We start from the raw sequence: 20,016 nt of genomic DNA, 5'->3' as shown, positions 1-20,016 counted from the left end.
TATGACTTCAGCGTCAATACGAGGGCGTTTTTAATTCAAGGGCAGCGCCAAATTGAAGTAATACGGTATATATATATATATATATATATATATATATATATATATATATATATATATATATATACCGTGCCTATAGAAAGTCTACACCCCCCTTTTCACATTTTGTTGTGTCAGTGCCTCAGAGTTTCATGCATTTAAATGAGGATTATTTTCTCCCCCCACTTATCTACACACCATACCCTACACTGTTAAGGGGAAAAAAGTTTTATTGAGAAAAAAAAGTATTTATTAAAAATACAAAACTGAAAGATCATAACTGTATAAGTCTCCGCCCCCCCCCCCCCCCCCCCCCCCCCCCCCCCCCCCCCTGAGTGAATACTTTTTGGAAGCACCTTTGGCAGCAATTACAGCTGTGAGTCTGTTGGGATAGGTCTCTACCAACTTTGCACACCTAGACTTGACAATATTTGATCATTCTTCTTTACAAAACTGTTCAAGCTCTGTCAAGTTCCTTGGGGAGCGTTGATGGACAGAAATCTTCAAGCCATGCCAGAAATTTTTGATTGGATTTAGGTCGGGGCTCTGACTGGGCCATTCAAGGACATTTACCTTTTTGTTCCTTAGCCACTCCAGTGTAGCTTTGGCTGTGTGCTTTGGGTTGTTGTCATGCTGAAATGTAAACTTCCATACCAGTTTCAGGTTTCTTGCAGAGGGCAGCAGGTTTTCCTCAAGGACTTTTCTATACATTGATCCATTTACCCTTCTGTCCTGACAAGTTCCCCAGTCCCTGCCGATGAGAAACATCCCCACAACATGATGCTGCCACCACCAAGCTTCACAGTAGGGATGGTGTTCTTTGGGTGATGCGCTGTGTTAGGTTTTCGCCAAACATAACGCTTCGCATTTAGGCCAAAAAGTTCCATTTTAGTTGTCAGACCACAAAACTTTTTGCCACATGGCTACAGAATCTCCCTGTTTTTTTTTTTTTTTTTTTGCATACTTCAAAACGGGATTCGAGGTGGGCTTTCTTGAGTAATGGCTTCCTTTTTGCCACCCTACCATACAGGCCAGATTGGGTGTACAAGAGTGTTTCTGGAGTTCTACAGATCCTGTGGAAAATGATGAAAGTGGCATGGGAAAAACAGGTTGTACCAAGAGCATGGTGCCAAGCAGGTGGAGTCTTTATACCAAAAGAAAAAGATTCTACAAGCATCAGTCAGTTTCACCCTATTTCCCTATTAAACGAAGGCAAGATTTTCTTCAGCATTATTGCTCAGAGATTGTTAACTTACCTATTAAAGAACTGCTTAATTGACACTTCAGTACAAAAAGCAGGAATTCCAGGTTTCAAATCAGCTAAAAGGGAGAGGAAGGTGCTCCATGTAACATTCAGGATTTGGCTAATGCATATGGTTCAGTACTAACTGACATTAGTAGATTAATACGACAAATGCGTAAGGGAGGTAGCACCTGTATTGAAAACTAGAAGTGGGAGGCAAAGAAAGCTGTGGAAGATGCAAAGGCTGCCCTTTGAATCAATGATTTTATGGGGCAACTTCAGCATGGAAGAGGGGGTCTTGGTCTCAGTTCAGGTCCTCCTACATGGCACAAGGCAACCCCAGCCCAACGGAGGAAGCTGGCAGTCTCAACTAAATGCAAAAGATTCTGGATGAGGATCTCAATCACATTATAAAGAAAGCAACACTGATGTATGGGTAAGTAAGCTGGGCGAGTTGAGTGGGGGAGGGAGGGGTGTGATGCCAGGACGCCATAATCACTGTCGAGCCCTCTTGAGGTGTGGTGGGCTAGTTGACGAAACACAGAGGATGTAAGGTGCCCACTTGAAGACCCCAGAGATGTGTTCTACTTAGCTTAATCCAGACGGTTGTCATGCTGATGCGCTGGGGAGACTGCACTGTGGTTGATCCCCAGAGCCAGCATAGCAGCCGTTGTATGTGCTGATGCGCTGGGGAGGCAAAATGAGCTGATTCCTGGAGCCAGCATTATACTTCAGCCATCAACTCTAGACAGAAGGATATCTACATCATCAGATGGAAAGAAATGCAAATGGATGGAGATGCAGATGGATCGCATTAGTTTACTGTAAAGCTACGTCTCAGTTGGTGCTTATCTTGGCGAGAGCCGACTTCAAATCAGCATGAAGTTTTAACATCTAGTCTCATCTAATGGAACTCATTTATCCCGTGGATATTAAAATATTTTTTTCTTTCATGTCACCTCCTAGGCTCCACTTGACTTTGAAGCAAAATTATTTAATTCCATAGGGTGATGCAACACTTTTGGCCATAGCTATAGGTTCAGTAATTACAGTTTTTTTTAACTTGAATATGTTTAAAAGCTGCTTGATTTTATAATATGTCTGGAAAGAAGAGGTTTTCCCTTGTCATTTTTCATATGTAAACAGAATAAAAATAATTTGTGGTTATTTTTCGAGATAGATTATGCAACAGCACCATTATACATAAGGAAATGTTTAGTCTGTTGACTTGAGCAGTATATTCTTTAAACTAGTAATTAAACCAATTCTTCATGTCAATGGAAAATTTGTCTCAGAAGAAAATGTACATTGGCTTCCAGTCCAAATTCCAGTGCAACTTGAAAGTCAAATATTAGATCAGTTTATAGTGATGTCATTTTAGCACACATTCATATACTACCATCATACAAATCCTTTATAGCAAGTGAGAATTTTAAACCACAAATACAGAGACAGGTGTGTCAGACCAAAGAGGGATGCACAGACTTTATGCAGTAAATAACATGACGAAAAGTACAAGCAAGTATTTAAATAAACAAGTGAAATATAGACCAAATTTCAATTTTTTATTAAGACAAAAAAAAAAAAAAAAAAAAAAACTAAACGGGCCACACTCTTTAACTGGTGCAGAAAGGCAGGCCAATGTAAAACTGTACTACATTCTTTTGATTAGGTTTAAGGTTAGTGTTGGGCTGATTTAAATCTTAAGCTCGAAAGCCTGTCTTTCTAGACCTGTGCCAGAAAAACTGCAGCTTGGAGTGTAGGGCAAGTCATGCATGGTTACCCACAAGCTGACATTCTTGGTAGGAGACCCATTGGGAGAGCTTCATTGTCCAAATCGCCTGGGGGAGTTCTCATAATCATGTTTTAGAGATCCCTACCAGTCAGGTGCCCATTGAGTATAGGTGGAGACTTCCAGGGATGCATCTTTGCCTCCAGCGTTCAATAGCCTGGTAACTTTTGCAGTGAATAGAGGTGGGAATGCATGTCTGTGATTGATCTTCAGTGAACCTGATTGAAACGAGGGTTTTTCAAACTGGGTAGAAAAACAAGGGGTACATTTTTTTTTTAAAATTGTAACAATGTTTTGCCCCCCAAAATTAAAAACATCCAGTTGGCAGCTTTACAAAAAATGCATACAGTAAAACCACAATTCCACTGTTTTGTTTGTCTTGTGAAATACCCACGTATTAATGCTTAATCCACTGCTCATCGCAGCTGTTTTTCTGAAGGCCTGACTGTGCCATTCTTAACAGCATGCATGCTAAAAACAACAATGTAATGTGAGTATTTTATGTTGCTGGCATTGTATTTTGCTCTACCTATTTTAAACAGTTTCATCTTACTTATATAAGCAAATGGCACTGATGGTAAGCGGATTCGTGCAGCAGGGCCTTGTACTCGTTGCTGCAGGTCAGGTCAGGCAGAATACCCAGCCAGCTTGGGGGGAAATAAAGCAGCACTAAATACCAAATTAGTACGTAACTAGCTGACTCCTGACCACAACAAAAGATGTTTTCTCTGAAAATTGTAAACAGGACCGCCATGCTTCATGAAAAACAAAAGACCAGTTACACATTTTTCTTAAGCTTCCCTAAGTATGATATGATAAAAATAATTAAATTACTGGCCAATGTCTTGTTATGCAATTCCTACTGGTGGAAAATAGCAAAATCTAATTTACCATTTGTGCTAAAAATGAGTGCTGTGCAAACTGTTTATTTAGACACATAAATGGCAAGACACTAGCAGGCATTTCATTTCCGTTTTCCCCCACTGAAATAAACAAATTACAATAAATAAAAGATCCCAGACTGCTTATCATATTTTCCTACTGCAGTATGAGAGAAATAAATAATTTTCATACAATAGCCAAGATACAGATCACAGAATGTTCTCATAAAGACAGTGTTTATGCCATTGGAAACACAGCTTATTTATCCATCCTGTAAGATCGTGCAAAACATAACCCCCTTTTTGTACAGCAGGCCAGCAACTGAAGGCTGACAATGCTTGCTTGTTTGTGACTTTTCACGCCCAGAATGGAACGTTCTTTTCTAGATATTGGTAATGCACGTTCCAAATTTGGAATGCCTGTATGGAGTAGGCCAGTGCCAGTTCAGTACTATTAACATCATCCTATGGGTCGGGATGCATCAAAAACAAGGGACAAATTGAAGAATCTTCATCACCTTACTGAGATAGAAGTACACTTCTTTATCTAATGCAATCCTGCTGCAAGTCTTGTGTTAAAGGATATATAAGGGCTTTTTTTAATTTTACTGTGTTACATGTTCTCATGTGTTGCAACAACTGTTTAAGTAAGGTGTGTGTGTTAATTATTATTTTTTTTATATCTTGACCACTTTTTTTCACTTTTAAATTGCAGTGCTCTCTGGTTGTTTCTATTATAGCTCCAAGATGGCCTCTCGTGTATTTCTCAGAACTGCATTTCCCATCATCCTCCTGCTCACTGGTAAATCCAAGTTACATATGTGAGCAGGAGGATGATGGGAAATGTAGTTGGAGTGGTCCATGCAGGTCCATGTGAAGCCATCTTGCAGGCAGTTGGAATGCAATTTAAAAGTTTTTTAAAAAGTGGTCAAAATGTAATAAATAAATAAATAAATAAAATTCAAACAATACACACACCTTACGTAAACAGTTATAGCAACACATGGGAACCTGTAACAATAAAATGACCTTATATACCCTTTAAGAAATGCTTATTGCACAACTTCAGAACAAATAACACAAGGCCAATGAAACTTGGCATCAAAACCAAAAAAAACAGCCAGGCAAAGGGTGCAGAGCTACATTACTGTCAACAGTCCATTCTTAGGAATTTCACAACACATCTCTTAATAATCTCTAAACAGGATCATCTGTTTTTCACTGTACATTTTTATACATATCAATTCCAAATACAGTACAAAGTCGAGACATACTACACCTCTGGACTCACTGAAAACCCCCTGAAATGTCAGCAGCTCAAGCAATAAAGCCTTAGATTGTGATCCTTAAGATCATCGCCTTGATACCCTATGTTGGAAAATACTTCTCTTATAATAATTATAGTAGTTACAGCCTTTCTGTGAAACTTAATTCATTTAGATCAAGAATCGTACATATTTTAGCAGACACATTTTGTTTTACCTTGACTGCAGTTCATAGTACCGTGTAGCTGTTCTGATGGTAGCACTGCTGATAAAGGAGAGATAACCATAAAACAAAGCACACATTAAGAGCATGTAGCTAAAGAATACACTTTAATAGAATTGGTAGCAGCTGTAGCCTATTGGCACAACTTTATCCCCACATTAACACTTTGCTACAAAAGAATATTCACGCTTCCGTCTCTCAATGCAACAAGGGGTAGAATGACTACTAATTTGACAGAGTTGAACAGTTAAGGTTAAAATAGTCAAATTCTAATGCTCTATTTGTGAACTTACTTAAATGTATTTATTAAGGTTCTAATATGTCATTTATGATAATAGTTTACAACTGCAATTCCACGTACCTGATTCGTCCACTATCCTTTTCTGAGGTCGAATGTCACTATTTACTATTCATTTACTTGAATATTTGATACTGCCCCTACTTGTAGCTGTAGCTTTGCTTTCAGTGGTGGTTTCTGCAAACCTTGTCATTCCGGTAACCTGCTTTATTTTGTCATTGTAAGTCATTGTCATTTGGCTCATTGGGAGGCACTGTAAATGATCTCCTCAGCAACACTGACTACCAACAATCTACAGCCTAACTCCTGTTTATAATCTCAGCACTCACCAAGAGTTCGGAAGGGTCTCTGTTCTGGTATTTGGGAGAAGAAACCAGGCTTCATAGCATTCGTGATGACAACTTCAAAAAGTTCCTCAAAATCTTTCCTGAAACAAATGGGCACAATGTTATGTGTTATTAAGTTTGAAATAAATACAAAAACACCACTGCACTGAGGCTAAAGACGAAATAGAATACATAAACCTTTGGATACAGTAGGCCTGACTTTAAAGATTAAAAACTGGGTCAAATCCTTCACTTCTAAAGAAGACCTAGAATGTTAGCAGCTGTTCATCAGTATGATAAAAACAATTTCTCATCTTCTGGTACTGAAAATATGTGTATTAACAAGGACTTCTAGTAAATTAAGTCAGAACTACAAGGATGTGTAAGAGGTGTCAGATGAATTGTTCCATCTGGACCTGATTAGGTGGGCAATAACACTGTCTGGATGAGTTGATGGGTAGGGGGTGACTACAACTTTGACTGGGCCGTTTATCAAACAGCGATCTAGCGGCATGTGACAGGAACAGCTATACATTCCTGCAGGCAGTCTGGCCTCTATATGAGAACATCTCTGCATAAAACAACATTCCTTAATGCAAAAACAAACACAGTTCAAAAGCATAACGTTACATTCATGAATAGAAAGCAGAGCTGAAAACACAAGTTCTTTTAATTCCATACTACACAATACATGGCACAATAAATATTGATTTTGTATTTTACTTGAACAGAACTGGAATGTGGTAAGGTAATTATCCAATGAATGCCACTGTGTGTCATTTAGAAATACCCAGTTCTATGTTTTCATTCAGTTCCATTTTCCAGAGACACAGTATATATGTGTTAAAAATTAATGGTTTATTGTATTAATACAAGTCTCATATTGTACAGTCTAGATGTTTGAATAACAGGATCAGGGAACAAACACAAGTCATAATATGGAGCTGTTTTTTAACATTTTTTTATTGAAGGCACCTCTATGAAAAATATTTTTTGATTGATAAACACACTTTCATGTATTACATAAAAGTATGTGGTGTGTTAGACACTGAATGGAAGCCACTACTATGCCTTACTGTAAACCTACACTGTGCCCCGGCTTTGTTTTTTTTTATATTTGGTATGTTACACTCACCCAAGAATGTGTTCACATACAAGCCTGCAGTAGTCACTATGGCAGCTGGTAATTACCAGAAGAACTTTTCCATCATTCTTCAGGCTTCGCAACCAGGCCTTCACAGCCTCCGAGCAGGGCTGCAAATATTTGCCTGGGTCTTTTTTCACACTTGATATGAAAATATGCTTATAGTCACTGTGTGTATAATTGTACCATGTTGTATCTATTTTATATTGCAGACATTATATAGACAGTTGCAGCAGGACATTTTTGAACTCCATTGAGTTCACACACGCTGTTTTAAAACTTCTAAAAAATGTAATTTAAAAATCCTGAGCGAAGGGGATATAAAACCTCATCAATGCAATTGGTTCAGTCTTACTGTAAATTTGCAATGAGAAATGTAGGAAGGAACACCCACATATTCCCTCATTACCTAAAACCGTTCCGGGTTTCTTGTGACCTTTCTCTCACACCAATTCAGATCATCTCGTCAGCTTTCACCTGTTTCTGCTACTTCAGTGAAAGAGTATTTAAAGCAGCACAAATAAACAATGGCTCTGAAGTCTAGCAATGGAATACTCAGACACTGCAGCACTCTAACACAACAGCAATGGTCCAGTCAAATTACCAGCTTTTCCGCTTACAGCACTGTCCACCATTATTTAGCATCAAGCAACATTATGAATGAGAATTTAATTAATTTCAGGAGGTGTGATTGTTGTATACACTTATGGTTAGCTGTGAGTATACCTGAGACAGCAGGTAATTTGGTCATAACGTTAGAAAAGTGAGGAACAGTCAGCAGATCGTGGGTTTAAACCCAAGTAAGTGTGCTGCATGATAAGACCAGTATACAAAGCAATGCCACCTGCTGGGAATTAAAACAAGCTACAGCTAACTTGCCATGTACATACATTAGCAGGGTAATTATCATCTCTACCTAAACCAATGGACAGTGTGTGTCGTCTGGCCAAACACAAAGGGAAATGGTACATTGAGCCTGAGACCACCACCTGGAGGATGCATCTCTTTAGCCTTTTCCACTAATCACACCTTTTTACAGCACATTATGATGGTGAAGAGGAGAAACACAGATCATAATGTACATGACAGAAATGAAATACAACTTGGTTATACTGTGTGCATATTTCCATTGCAAAACTCCCATTATTCCTCTTGAAGTTATTCAAGGATCTCAACCACACCCGTGTCAAATAAAAGGCAGACCTATAAAATTGTTTTCCTCATGCTTGGAAACTTTCAAATGAATCAGTATCGGTTTTCATTAAACACATAATGAACACCAGACACAGTTTACTTTTCTCCTCTAAGGAAACGTTCTTGAAGTGAACCAATGCCCTAGACATGAAATAAAATTGATACATCATACATATATATTGTTACAAATGGTTTAAATTAGTGATAATTTAAACTAATTAGTGATTAATAAATCTAATTCATAACCACAGGTATAGAAAAGGCTATAATATTTTCATAACTACAAATACTTATGTTACATACTGCAAGTCACTGTATTCTACTCTATATTCATTATAAATGCTGGTACTCCACTCTGTATTCATTATCAATGCTGTACCCCACTCTGTATTCATTATCAATGCTGTACCCCACTCTGTATTCATTATCAATGCTGGTACTCCACTCTGTATTAATTATAATTGCTGTACCCCACTCTGTATTCATTATCAATGCTGGCACTCCACTCTGTATTCATTATCAATGCTGGTACCCCACTCTGTATTCATTATCAATGCTGTACCCCACTCTGTATTCATTATCAATGTTGGTACCCCACTATGTATTCATTATCAATGCTGGTACCCCACTCTATATTCATTATCAATGCTGGTACCCCACTCTGTATTCATTATCAATGCTGTACCCCACTCTGTATTCATTATCAATGCTGGCACTCCACTCTGTATTCATTATCAATGCTGGTACCCCACTCTGTATTCATTATCAATGCTGTACCCCACTCTGTATTCATTATCAATGTTGGTACCCCACTATGTATTCATTATCAATGCTGGTACCCCACTCTGTATTCATTATCAATGCTGGTACCCCACTCTGTATTCATTATCAATGCTGTACCCCACTCTGTATTCATTATCAATGCTGGTACCCCACTATGTATTCATTATCAATGCTGGTACCCCACTCTGTATTAATTATCAATGCTGGTATCCCACTCTGTATTCATTATCAATGCTATACCCCACTCTGTATTCATTATCAATGCTGGTACCCCACTCTGTATTCATTATCAATGCTGTACCCCACTCTGTATTAATTATAATTGCTGTACCCCACTCTGTATTAATTATCAATGCTGGTATCCCACTCTGTATTCATTATCAATGCTATACCCCACTCTGTATTAATTATCAATGCTGGTATCCCACTCTGTATTCATTATCAATGCTGTACCCCACTCTGTATTCATTATCAATGCTGTACCCCACTCTGTATTAATTATAATTGCTGTACCCCACTCTGTATTCATTATCAATGCTGGTACCCCACTCTGTATTCATTATCAATGCTATACCCCACTCTGTATTCATTATCAATGCTGTACCCCACTCTGTATTCATTATCAATGCTGTACCCCACTCTGTATTAATTATAATTGCTGTACCCCACTCTGTATTCATTATCAATGCTGGTACCCCACTCTGTATTCATTATCAACGCAGCACGGCTGTGTTGGATATTTCTCATTTTACCCACAATAAATGGGTTCTGGTGACTGATTTAGCAGTCACCATTGCAAAACCATTATAGATTCAAACCAAGACAATTAAACAAGGGTATACGCAACTATGCTACCATGTCATATAGCTAAATGCTATAGTTGACTATCAATAAAACCACAAAGGCACTAATCTATAAATACAGTTTGCTCACACTCTTTTGATTTTAATAAGATGGATAGCTTTAAAACTGGCTGATATAAGGTTTTGTTACATGGTGTAACATTAAGACGCCTTGTGGACACATCATGAAACTACATCCACACTAACTTAGTAAGTTTTCTGATCAGTTCCCTGCACCTTCACCAGATGATTCCAGTCAGCAAACCCACATGTCTCTATAATTTTACTAGTTATTCTTATTGTCACATATACAGTTTTAATTGTACTCGCTACCAAAGGGGGCATGACTGAAGGTATATCAGGGAATGTGGCCGAGCGATCTATTCCTTTTGTTATGGTTACGAAAGGACTGTAAAAGAGTACAGTGAGACTAGAGCCGTGAGTGTTTTGTGTTGTTTTGTATTGTCTAATAACTGTGGATATCTAATCCGGGAGCTGTCACTAAAAGCTAGCACTCACCCCAGATCACGCTACATCATTGCTGTCACCATTAATTGTACTGAATCACCACATGCACAAGGAGAACCACTTTTGGGCTTGTGAGCGTGTGTGTGAACAGCATTATTATTTCAGGACTGCCCTGCATTTACCTGAGCAATACATAATGTTGTGTAGAGCCAGGTACTACTATTTAAGGTTGTCAAACCAGCAACCCCACTGATTAAGAGCTATGTTTTGACCGTGAACTATATTAGTGTCTATAATTCCTGAGCACCGCATCACCACTACTCCTGCAAACCACTTTGCCACAGAACCCCAGATAAGTTACTGATTAATCTTTCTCAAGATTTGCCTGTTTCCTTCTGTTTGGTTTCCTAATCAACACCACTGCTATTCAGCATTTTTTGCAGGTGATTTGATGTTGACACAGCTGGTAACACATTAACACATACAATACTTGAATGCCTTGGTATAAGCATAGCAAAGCTAAGTAAAAGCATAGTGAATACACTTCAAAATAATGACTAAGCATGGTAAATTCAAATCATTTCAAGAGATTTAGTAAGCAAGGGGTCAGACTGGGTTACAGTGAACAAAAATACCCCACCCAATTTAATTTATTTACGTGTCTCAATACTTGTTGAATGTATGCAGGTGTTGCTGTTTCAGCACGTGTAAATAGTGACATCTACTGGCCATTGGCGAAAATACAGTTTATAATCCTTTCATGTGTTTTTTTCTTTACTGTAGCCATTGTCTAGGAACACCTGCATAACCTAGCTTGCACAATATAGGACGGTGTTGCAGAAGGACCATATTAGTTATTGTGCTGCCTATATTCTGTAAGGTATCAACATTTGATATTTTCTTATTAACTTTACATAAAACAAATACATGTATTGTGATAAACAAATAAATAATGATTGCCATTTCCAGTTATGCCACTTAAAAAAAAAAAAAAAAAGCAGTATCATTTTATATGATAAAGCTGATATAGCACACACATCTCATGTACTGCTGTGTAGTTTATTCATAACCGCATATGTCCACTGCAAAGTTACTTTATGAATTACTGTATTTCAATATAAACAATCATAACATATGCTTAAAAAAACAATCTTTGTTAAAATAAAAAGTGGTTTAAAGTATTGTACTTCTAACGTAAGACTACCCCTTTGAGAACTGCAAGCCAGCAATTTAAATATATGGAATGTCTAGATGTAGAGTTGATTTGAACAAATACAAATGTAATAAATGTAATTTAATTGGAAAACCAGCAGAGGGCAGTGTTGTATGACGGTTGTGTATTACACTATGTAACACAATTTTTGTTATTTCCTAATTGCTTATGCCTCAAAAGTATAGAAAATGGCTATTATTCCCCACAAACTTTGCTTTTGTGACCAGGGCAGTGATATTTTGAAATGTACCTATTTCCAATGAGAAAACGGTCTTTTCATTCACATAAAGTCAGAAAAAAACAACATATGAATCCAAATTAACATGTATTTATACTAAAGTAATACAAAAATGACTACAAAAGATTTTTACGATTATACTGTAAATCACTTTCACGAATCAGCCCCCAAATGTAGTCTCCCATCATGTTCTCGTTATACTGTCCTTGGTAGCGGGTTCAAAGTCCAGTATATCCTGGTGGAAGCACTCGCCTTGCTCCTCCGAGTACGCTCCCATGTTTTCCTTGAATTTATCAAGATAAGCATCAAGGATATGGACTTTGAGGGACATCCTACAGCCTATTGTGCCGCAGTTCTTCACCAGAGTCTCAACCAGCTCCACATAGTTTTCGGCCTTGTGATTACCCAGGAAGCCCCGAACCACTGCGACAAAGCTGTTCCAAGCTGCTTTCTCCTTACTAGTGAGCTTCTTGGGGAATTCATTGCACTCCAGGATCTTCTTTATCTGTGGTCCGTCGAAGACACCGGCTTTGACCTTTGCCTCAAACAGCTTAGGGAAGAAGTCTTGAAGGTACTTGAAGGCTGCTGACTCCTTATCTAGAGCTCTGACAAATTGTTTCATAAGGCCCAATTTGATGTGCAGTGGTGGCCTTGGCACCTTCAGGGGGTCCACCAGTGGCTCCCATTTGACGTTGTTCCTCCCCACAGAGAACTCGGTCCTCTGTGGCCAGTCCCGCCTGTGGTAGTGCGCCTTGGTGTTCCTGCTGTGCCAAAGGCTAAGATAGCAGGGAAACTTGGTAAAACCGCCTTGGAGACCCATCAGGAATGCCACCATTGCAGCCTCTTGATGCCATCTCAGAAAAATGCAGATATGTATCCACTTAGGCAGCTGGAACTAAACTGAACTGGTGGGCTTAAGGCCCCTGTGTTTATACTACTATTTATATTACTAGAAAGTTCTAGATGTTTCTTCAGGTCTACTAGGCACTGAATCTATCTGGAATGTTCTGGAAAATAGGTACATTTCAAAATATCACTGTCCTGGTCACAAAAGCAAAGTTTGTGGGGAATAATAGCCATTTCCTATAGTTTTGAGGCATTTAGGAGCATTTACTAAGCAATTAGGAAATAACACTTACTACCCAGGAACCAAAAAAAAAAAAAAAAATGTTACACGGTGTTATCTGAGCAAAGAAACATTATATATAAAAAAAAATACCAATGAAGAGCGATGCTTACTGCAAAGTTACCAGCTACAATTTTAGGTGACTGGTGTATATGAAAATAACTGTAATAAAAGCATTGTTAAGAATGCTACACGTAAATTATTTACTATGAATAAGACAGCACACTCATAATCCATCCATTCGTATACGTTTTCAACAGCGAGGATGTCAAAAACATACCCCCTGACAGACAGTCCACAAATAGTCCTAGAAGCATTGCATTTAAATCAAGCTGAAGTATTAAGATGACTGGGGCTCTAAGACTAACACACCACAAGACGGCACACACCCAAGAGTGCTTAAAGAAACAAAAGAGAACATCACCAAGCCACTAGCAATCATGGAATCAATCATAAGAGGGAAATTAGAGGAGTAACTATATAGCAACTGCATCATAGCAGACACCCAACAGAGATTCAGAAAAGAGTGCTCCTGCCTGGCAAACCACTTGAAACGTCTTTGAAGAAGTCACTTCAAAGTCTTTAAAATCTTAAAAGTTGACATGGTTAACCCCAACCAATAATTTAGGCACAGTACAGAAACTAGGACCAGAGGACACAGTTGGAAACTCAGTGCAGATAGACTTAGGACAGAGGGAAGGATACACTTTCATACAAAGAGTGGTGAGGGGATGGAATGGGTTACCTAGTCATGTTGCTGAAGGAGACTCTTCTTCACAAAGAGAGTGGTGAGGGTATGGAATGGGTTACTGTCACAAAGACGGCCGGGGTGGGTGATGTCAAACCAGAAACAGGAAATAAACAGAGAGAGGTTGAGTTTGGTGGAGCTGAGTGAATGGTCTCGCTCAGCATTTAATAAATAAACAGAACAGCAAATAAAAAGGTTGTAACATACAAAAAACAAAGGACACGGCACATTCGCCAAAACAAAAGAGACAAACAAAATGGACTATATAGATAAACATGGTGAGCTGATTTAACGATTATTATTATTCTTATTTTTGTTATTACCTCCATCTCCAATCCCGTTCTCCACTCACTGAACACACAACCCCGAGTGAGTGAAAACATGCAGCTTTTATGCAGCTGTACCAAGACTTGATTGCTAATCAATCATTCAATTGGAGTCTCGGTACAACTGCATGTGAATTAATAAAGTGCAATTTCCCGTGCTCACATATTGTTACTTTTTACTTGCACGTGAAGTGCTGTGGAATCCTCGTGCCTAAATACAAATATACATTTTAAACACTCGTGTTACACAGACCTGTTTATATCCCATGTACCAATGACTATACACCAACATTAAAACACAACACATAACACAAAATACACACAGGGGCTGGCACTTTGCCACATTACCTACCCATTCATTTCAATAGAACAAGGTTTACTTTTGTTTTCACCATAAGGGGTAACAACCAATTCTTAAACATCAACATTATATTATCTTTCATTGGCATACTGCAGTAGAGTCCCACCTGGCCCCTTTCTGGTTCTTAGTCTCTTTTTTCCTGTTGAATATGACTTGTTTGGTGTCTGTAACTTTACTTTGTAGATGTCTCATGTTTGGCGGTCTTCTCAAGACTCCTGGATTGCTTACAGAGAAGAATCTAATCTAGATGCTAAACTAATTGTTTTTGTAACCTCTTTTAAGCTCTTTCCTGCTGGCATTCCATCCAACAGCCTCCCCTAACAACTGTCTGATGCCCCAGACCATTCTGAGGGACTGCCAAGGGACAACAAGCACTGAAAAGCTCTGAAGCCAAAGCTTTTGAAAACAGCCCTATTAACGTGTTCCTTCTTAAGCAGCGTTCTTGCTTTATTCAACTTTTCTGAGGATTTTTTTTTCCTGCTATGAAACTGAGGAAAGGTGTACTCTTTCTGGTACTCGACATCCAATAAATTCCTTTGAATATGGTCATCCTCTTTCAGAATTTGTTTCCCATGGTTTTGAATTTGCTTTTCACAGCTGATGGTTGTTCCATGTGTATGTCTATTCTGCAGATTGGGTTTGGTGGTTTGTACTGTCCAATCTGACTGACTGGGAAAAGTGTGTCATGGAAAACTGCTTTCCCCTTTGAATGAAGTGTGTCCTCTTTGGACAGAAATCGCTCAACATAGCCTACTTTATTATTGCAAACAGGTCACACTCCAATCGCATCTGTGTAAAACACTTTGAGGTCCTCTTGTAAGTTATGCCATAAAACTTCTAAACCCTGATATAGGTCAATTTCTCTCTGACTGCAGTCTTTCCTGTACATGTTTTCGTTTGCTTGCTATTACAGGTGATCCTAGAGTTAGGGCGCCCAGCCCTTACGACTGTTTTGCATTATTATACCCTGCTTCTACTTTATGACATCGACACAGCATTTATGACACGTCAAGACCTGAGCCAAGCGTTATGTGCACAGCTCGGTGTCCGAACTGCAGTACCTGTCATGCTTTTTGTTTTTTATTTACCGCTAACAGTGTCTGATAAGAACAATTGACTCAAAACAAAACCTAAGCTGTGAACTCTGTCACATGATGAGAGGCTTAACTGCAGGCGATCATATTTCCTGCTAGGAGTACCACATACACACACTGAAACGTCACTGAAAAGCACAGAGTCTGTACTGTGTGTAAAGTGTTAAATACATATTTGCATGAGTACAATATAATGGGACATTTTTGTAAAACTGTGTTATCTGGCTGAAGAGTCAGGAATGTAACCCCAATTTATAACATTGTTCCTATGGGAAGATGTGCTTCAATTTAAGACGCTTCAAGCTACAACGCGACTTCCAGGAACCAATTGTGTCGTAAGTGCGAGGACTGCCTGTATTGCACTGTGTAACAATTTTTTTTTTTTTGGGGTTCCTGGGTAGTAAGTGTTATTTCCTAATTGCTTATGCCTCAAAAGTATAGAAAATGGCTATTATTCCCCACAAACTTTGCTTTTGTGACCAGGACAGTGATATTTTGAAATGTACCTATTTTCCAGAACATTCCAGATAGATTCAGTGCTGAGTAAACTTGGAGTAACTTCTAGAACTTCCTAGAACTTTCCAGTAATATAAATAGTAGTATAAATACAGGGGCCTTAAGCCCACCAGTTCAGTTTAGTTCCAGCTGCCTAAGTGGATACATATCTGCATTTTTCTGAGATGGCACCAAGAGGCTGCAAGCATCCGGCAGACGCATTTTGCTATGTCTGCGGCCAATTTATCAAGACAAGAGCGAAAAAGTACTCCGTGGAAGCATCTGCTAAGATGTGTGAGGCCTACAAGGCATATTTCGGCATGCCTGTCGGGGATCAAGACAAACCCTGGGCACCTCATTTCACCTGCGAGCAATGCAAAAGACACTCTGGAAGGTAAGATGGACAATTGTTGCTCGAAATTTTATGTTATAAAATTTGTTAAAATTTTTAAATTGTAAAAGTTTTTCATTTTAAAATGTTTTACAATTTTCAATGTTATTGAAAAAATATATCATATATGAAAAATGTTGCGAGAATCTCTTACACATTAGTCATGGGTGAAATAAATGTATTTTTGTAGGATGGTACAGAGGGGAAAAGAGAGCCATGAAGTTCGCTATCCCAAGAATTTGGCGGGAACCCACTGACCACTCAAGCAACTGCTACTTCTGCATGGTGGACCCTTCCAAACGTCGGACTGGCAAGAATGCACCTGCTATCACGTATCCGGACCTTCCTTCATCCATCGCCCCGGTGCCACACTGCCATGAGCTCCCCGTACCCACTCCTCTGGAGAGAGAGCAGCCGTCTTTAGAAGAGAGCAGCAAGTCAGAGAGCGAGGAAGACGTTGTAGATCCAGATGACAATTTCAGAGGTGGAGCTGAGGAGAGAAACCCATACTACCCCAACCAAAAAGACCTCAACGACTTGATTAGAGATCTTGGTCTCACCAAGTCCAGTGCCGAGCTTTTGACGTCTAGGCTCAAGCAGTGGAACTTGTTGGATGAAAGTGTGCAAGTCGCAGATCAGAGGAAGTATCACCAACCTTTTCCCAGCTTCTTCACCCGTCAAGATGGGCTCTGCTTCTGCCACAATGTGACCAGTCTGTTCGAGGCAATCGGAATCGCCTGTAACCAGAATGAGTGGCGCCTCTTCATTGACAGCTCATCCAGGAGCCTCAAAGCCGTGCTGCTCCATAATGGTAACAAGTACCCATCTCTTCCCCTGGCTCACTCGGTGCACCTCAAAGAGGATTACAACAGCATCAAGACCTTGCTGGACGCCTTGAAGTATGATGAGTACGGCTGGGAGGTCATAGGAGACTTCAAAATGGTGGCATTCCTGATGGGTCTCCAAGGCGGTTTTACCAAGTTTCCCTGCTATCTTTGCCTTTGGGACAGCAGGGACACCAAGGCGCACTACCACAGGCGGGACTGGCCACAGCGGACCGAGTTCTCTGTGGGGAGGAACAACGTCAAGTGGGAGCCACTGGTGGACCCCCGGAAGGTGCTGATGCCACCACTGCACATCAAATTGGGCCTTATGAAACAATTTGTCAGAGCTCTAGATAAGGAGTCGGCAGCCTTCAAGTACCTTCAAGACTTCTTCCCTAAGCTGTCTGAGGCAAAGGTCAAAGCCGGTGTCTTCGTCGGACCACAGATAAAGAAGATCCTGGAGTGCAATGAATTCCCCAAGAAGCTCATTAGTAAGGAGAAAGCGGCTTGGAACAGCTTTGTCGCAGTGGTTCGGGGCTTCCTGGGTAATCACAAGGCCAAAAACTATGTGGAGCTGGTTGAGACTGGTGAAGAACTACGGCACAATGGGCTGTAGGATGTCCCTCAAAGTCCACATCCTTGATGCTCATCTTGATAAATTCAAGGAGAACATGGGAGCGTATTCGGAGAAGCAAGGTGAGCGCTTCCACCAGGATATACTGGACTTTGAACGCCGCTACCAAGAACAGTATAACGAGAATATGATGGGAGACTACATTTGGGGGCTGATTCGTGAAAGTGATTTACAGTATAATCGTAAATCCCGAAAAACTACTCACTTATAAATCTTTTGTAGCCATTTTTGTATTACTTTAGTATAAATACATGTTAATTTGGATTCATATGTTGTTTTTTTCTGACTTTATGTGAACGAAAAGACTGTTTTCTCAATGGAAATAGGTCAATTTCAAAATATCACTGTCCTGGTCACAAAAGCAAAGTTTGTGGGGAATAATAGCCATTTTCTATACTTTTGAGGCATAAGCAATTAGGAAATAACACTTACTACTCAGGAACAAAAATTGTGTTACATAGTGTTATCAAGAGAAGTTTTTCACAAATTTGAGCCATGTGATCGAACCCCACAATTGAATTGTTCTAGTGTCTGTCCCTCGCTGTCTATTCCAGCTGCTTCCAGAGGCTCATATTCTAATAATTTAATGAAAATAAAGACAGTGTCACTCTGACAATTTAAGTAGCACTGTATCAACAACTATTCGTTTAGCTTTGATAAATATATGATCTCGGGGTAATAAATCTATCTTAATAAGTGACTTCATCTCGGAATCGAATATTTTGAAATATAGGGCTGCAAGATCAGCTTATTACTCAAATCTCATTGAAACAAATAAGAATAATCCTACATTTCTATTTCCATCTATAGCTAAGTTAACTAATCCTCCTCCAGAGTCTGTCCAAGCATTGGTAATTTGTAATGACTTAATGAATCACATTAACAAAAAAGTTACTGACATTAGGAATTAGATAGTCAGCGCATATCAAATTTAGATGTGTAAAGCTATGCTACTTTCACCACAGCAACCCACATTTGAGCATTTTTCTTTGATTAGTCACATGGATCTGGTTAATAGTTTTATAGAAGTATTCGCCAAAATAAATCCCACAGCATTAAATATTGTTACTAGCTCCCTTTTATCAGGTATAACTCTTCCATTTATGTCTAAAGTTTTAGAAAGAGCAGTTGCCGAGTAAGCTGTACAAATTTCTTGCAGCTCATAACATATGAGAAATTTCAGTCTGTTTTGGCCTTATAGCACAGAGGCAGCACTTAGACTGGTTAATGATGTGCTGTTATCCTCAGACACAGGCACACCTTCTGTTCTTATTAGACTGGTTAATGATGTGCTGTTATCCTCAGACACAGGCACACCTTCTGTTCTTATTAGATTGGTTAATGATGTGCTGTTATCCTCAGACACGGGCACACCTTCTGTTCTTATTAGACTGGTTAATGATGTGCTGTTATCCTCAGACACGGGCACACCTTCTGTTCTTATTAGATTGGTTAATGACGTGCTGTTATCCTCGGACACGGGCACACCTTCTGTTCTTATTAGACTGGTTAATGATGTGCTGTTATCCTCAGACAACAGAATAAGTCTGATTTATTCCTTGTTGGCGTCTCTTATGAATTTGCTGATGAAATGAGAAATTTGGGTGTGATCTTCGACCCAAATCTTTAGTTTGAGACACACATGAATATTACTAAAATGTATTTTTTATTATCTATGAAATATCGCCAAATTGAGAAGTATTCTTTACAGTTCAGATACTGAGAGACTGATGCATGCTTTTTGTATCGTCTAGAATTGATTATTGTAATGCCCTATTCTCTGGTACTCATAGCCATGTTATATCTCGACTGCAACTTTACAAAATGCTGCAGCTAGAATTCTAACCGGGACTAAGAGACCAGATCACATTAGTCCCATGCTAGCATCTCTGCTTCCGGGCCGATTCAGGATATATTTTAATGTGTTGCTTTTAACTTAAGGCATTAAAATGCCATTGCACCATTATATTTAAATTATCTTTTAATACCATATATATTCCTTGACGCCCACTCAAATCACAGAATGCCAGGTTGCTTACTGTCACACAATTTACCAAAAAAACCCACAAGT

The 20,016-nt window shown here is 39.2% G+C and overlaps 1 protein-coding gene across 4 annotated transcripts in view; it reads right to left on the bottom strand.

Moving 5' to 3' along the window:
* Positions 1-20,016, bottom strand: part of LOC121317580 (5'-nucleotidase domain-containing protein 1-like) — a 109,370-nt gene that overhangs the window by 35,947 nt on the left and 53,407 nt on the right. For 2 of the 4 annotated variants that reach the window (XM_041253668.1, XM_041253667.1), the window contains exons 1-3: positions 13,818-13,853; positions 6,068-6,165; positions 5,435-5,482 (exon numbers count right to left, since the gene is read on the bottom strand). In XM_041253668.1, the coding sequence (XP_041109602.1) occupies positions 5,435-5,482; positions 6,068-6,165; positions 13,818-13,825 (154 nt within the window). In that variant the 5' untranslated portion in view covers positions 13,826-13,853. Of the gene's footprint in view, positions 1-5,434; positions 5,483-6,067; positions 6,166-13,817; positions 13,854-20,016 lie in introns of those variants that run through there. The other 2 variants (XM_041253669.1, XM_041253670.1) reach the window with 2 other exon arrangements.

Source organism: Polyodon spathula, chromosome 6, assembly GCF_017654505.1.
Source record: "Polyodon spathula isolate WHYD16114869_AA chromosome 6, ASM1765450v1, whole genome shotgun sequence".
Lineage (NCBI taxonomy): Eukaryota > Metazoa > Chordata > Actinopteri > Acipenseriformes > Polyodontidae > Polyodon > Polyodon spathula.
Note: the sequence above shows the minus strand (reverse complement) of the source record. Positions and strands in the feature narration are given on the sequence as shown.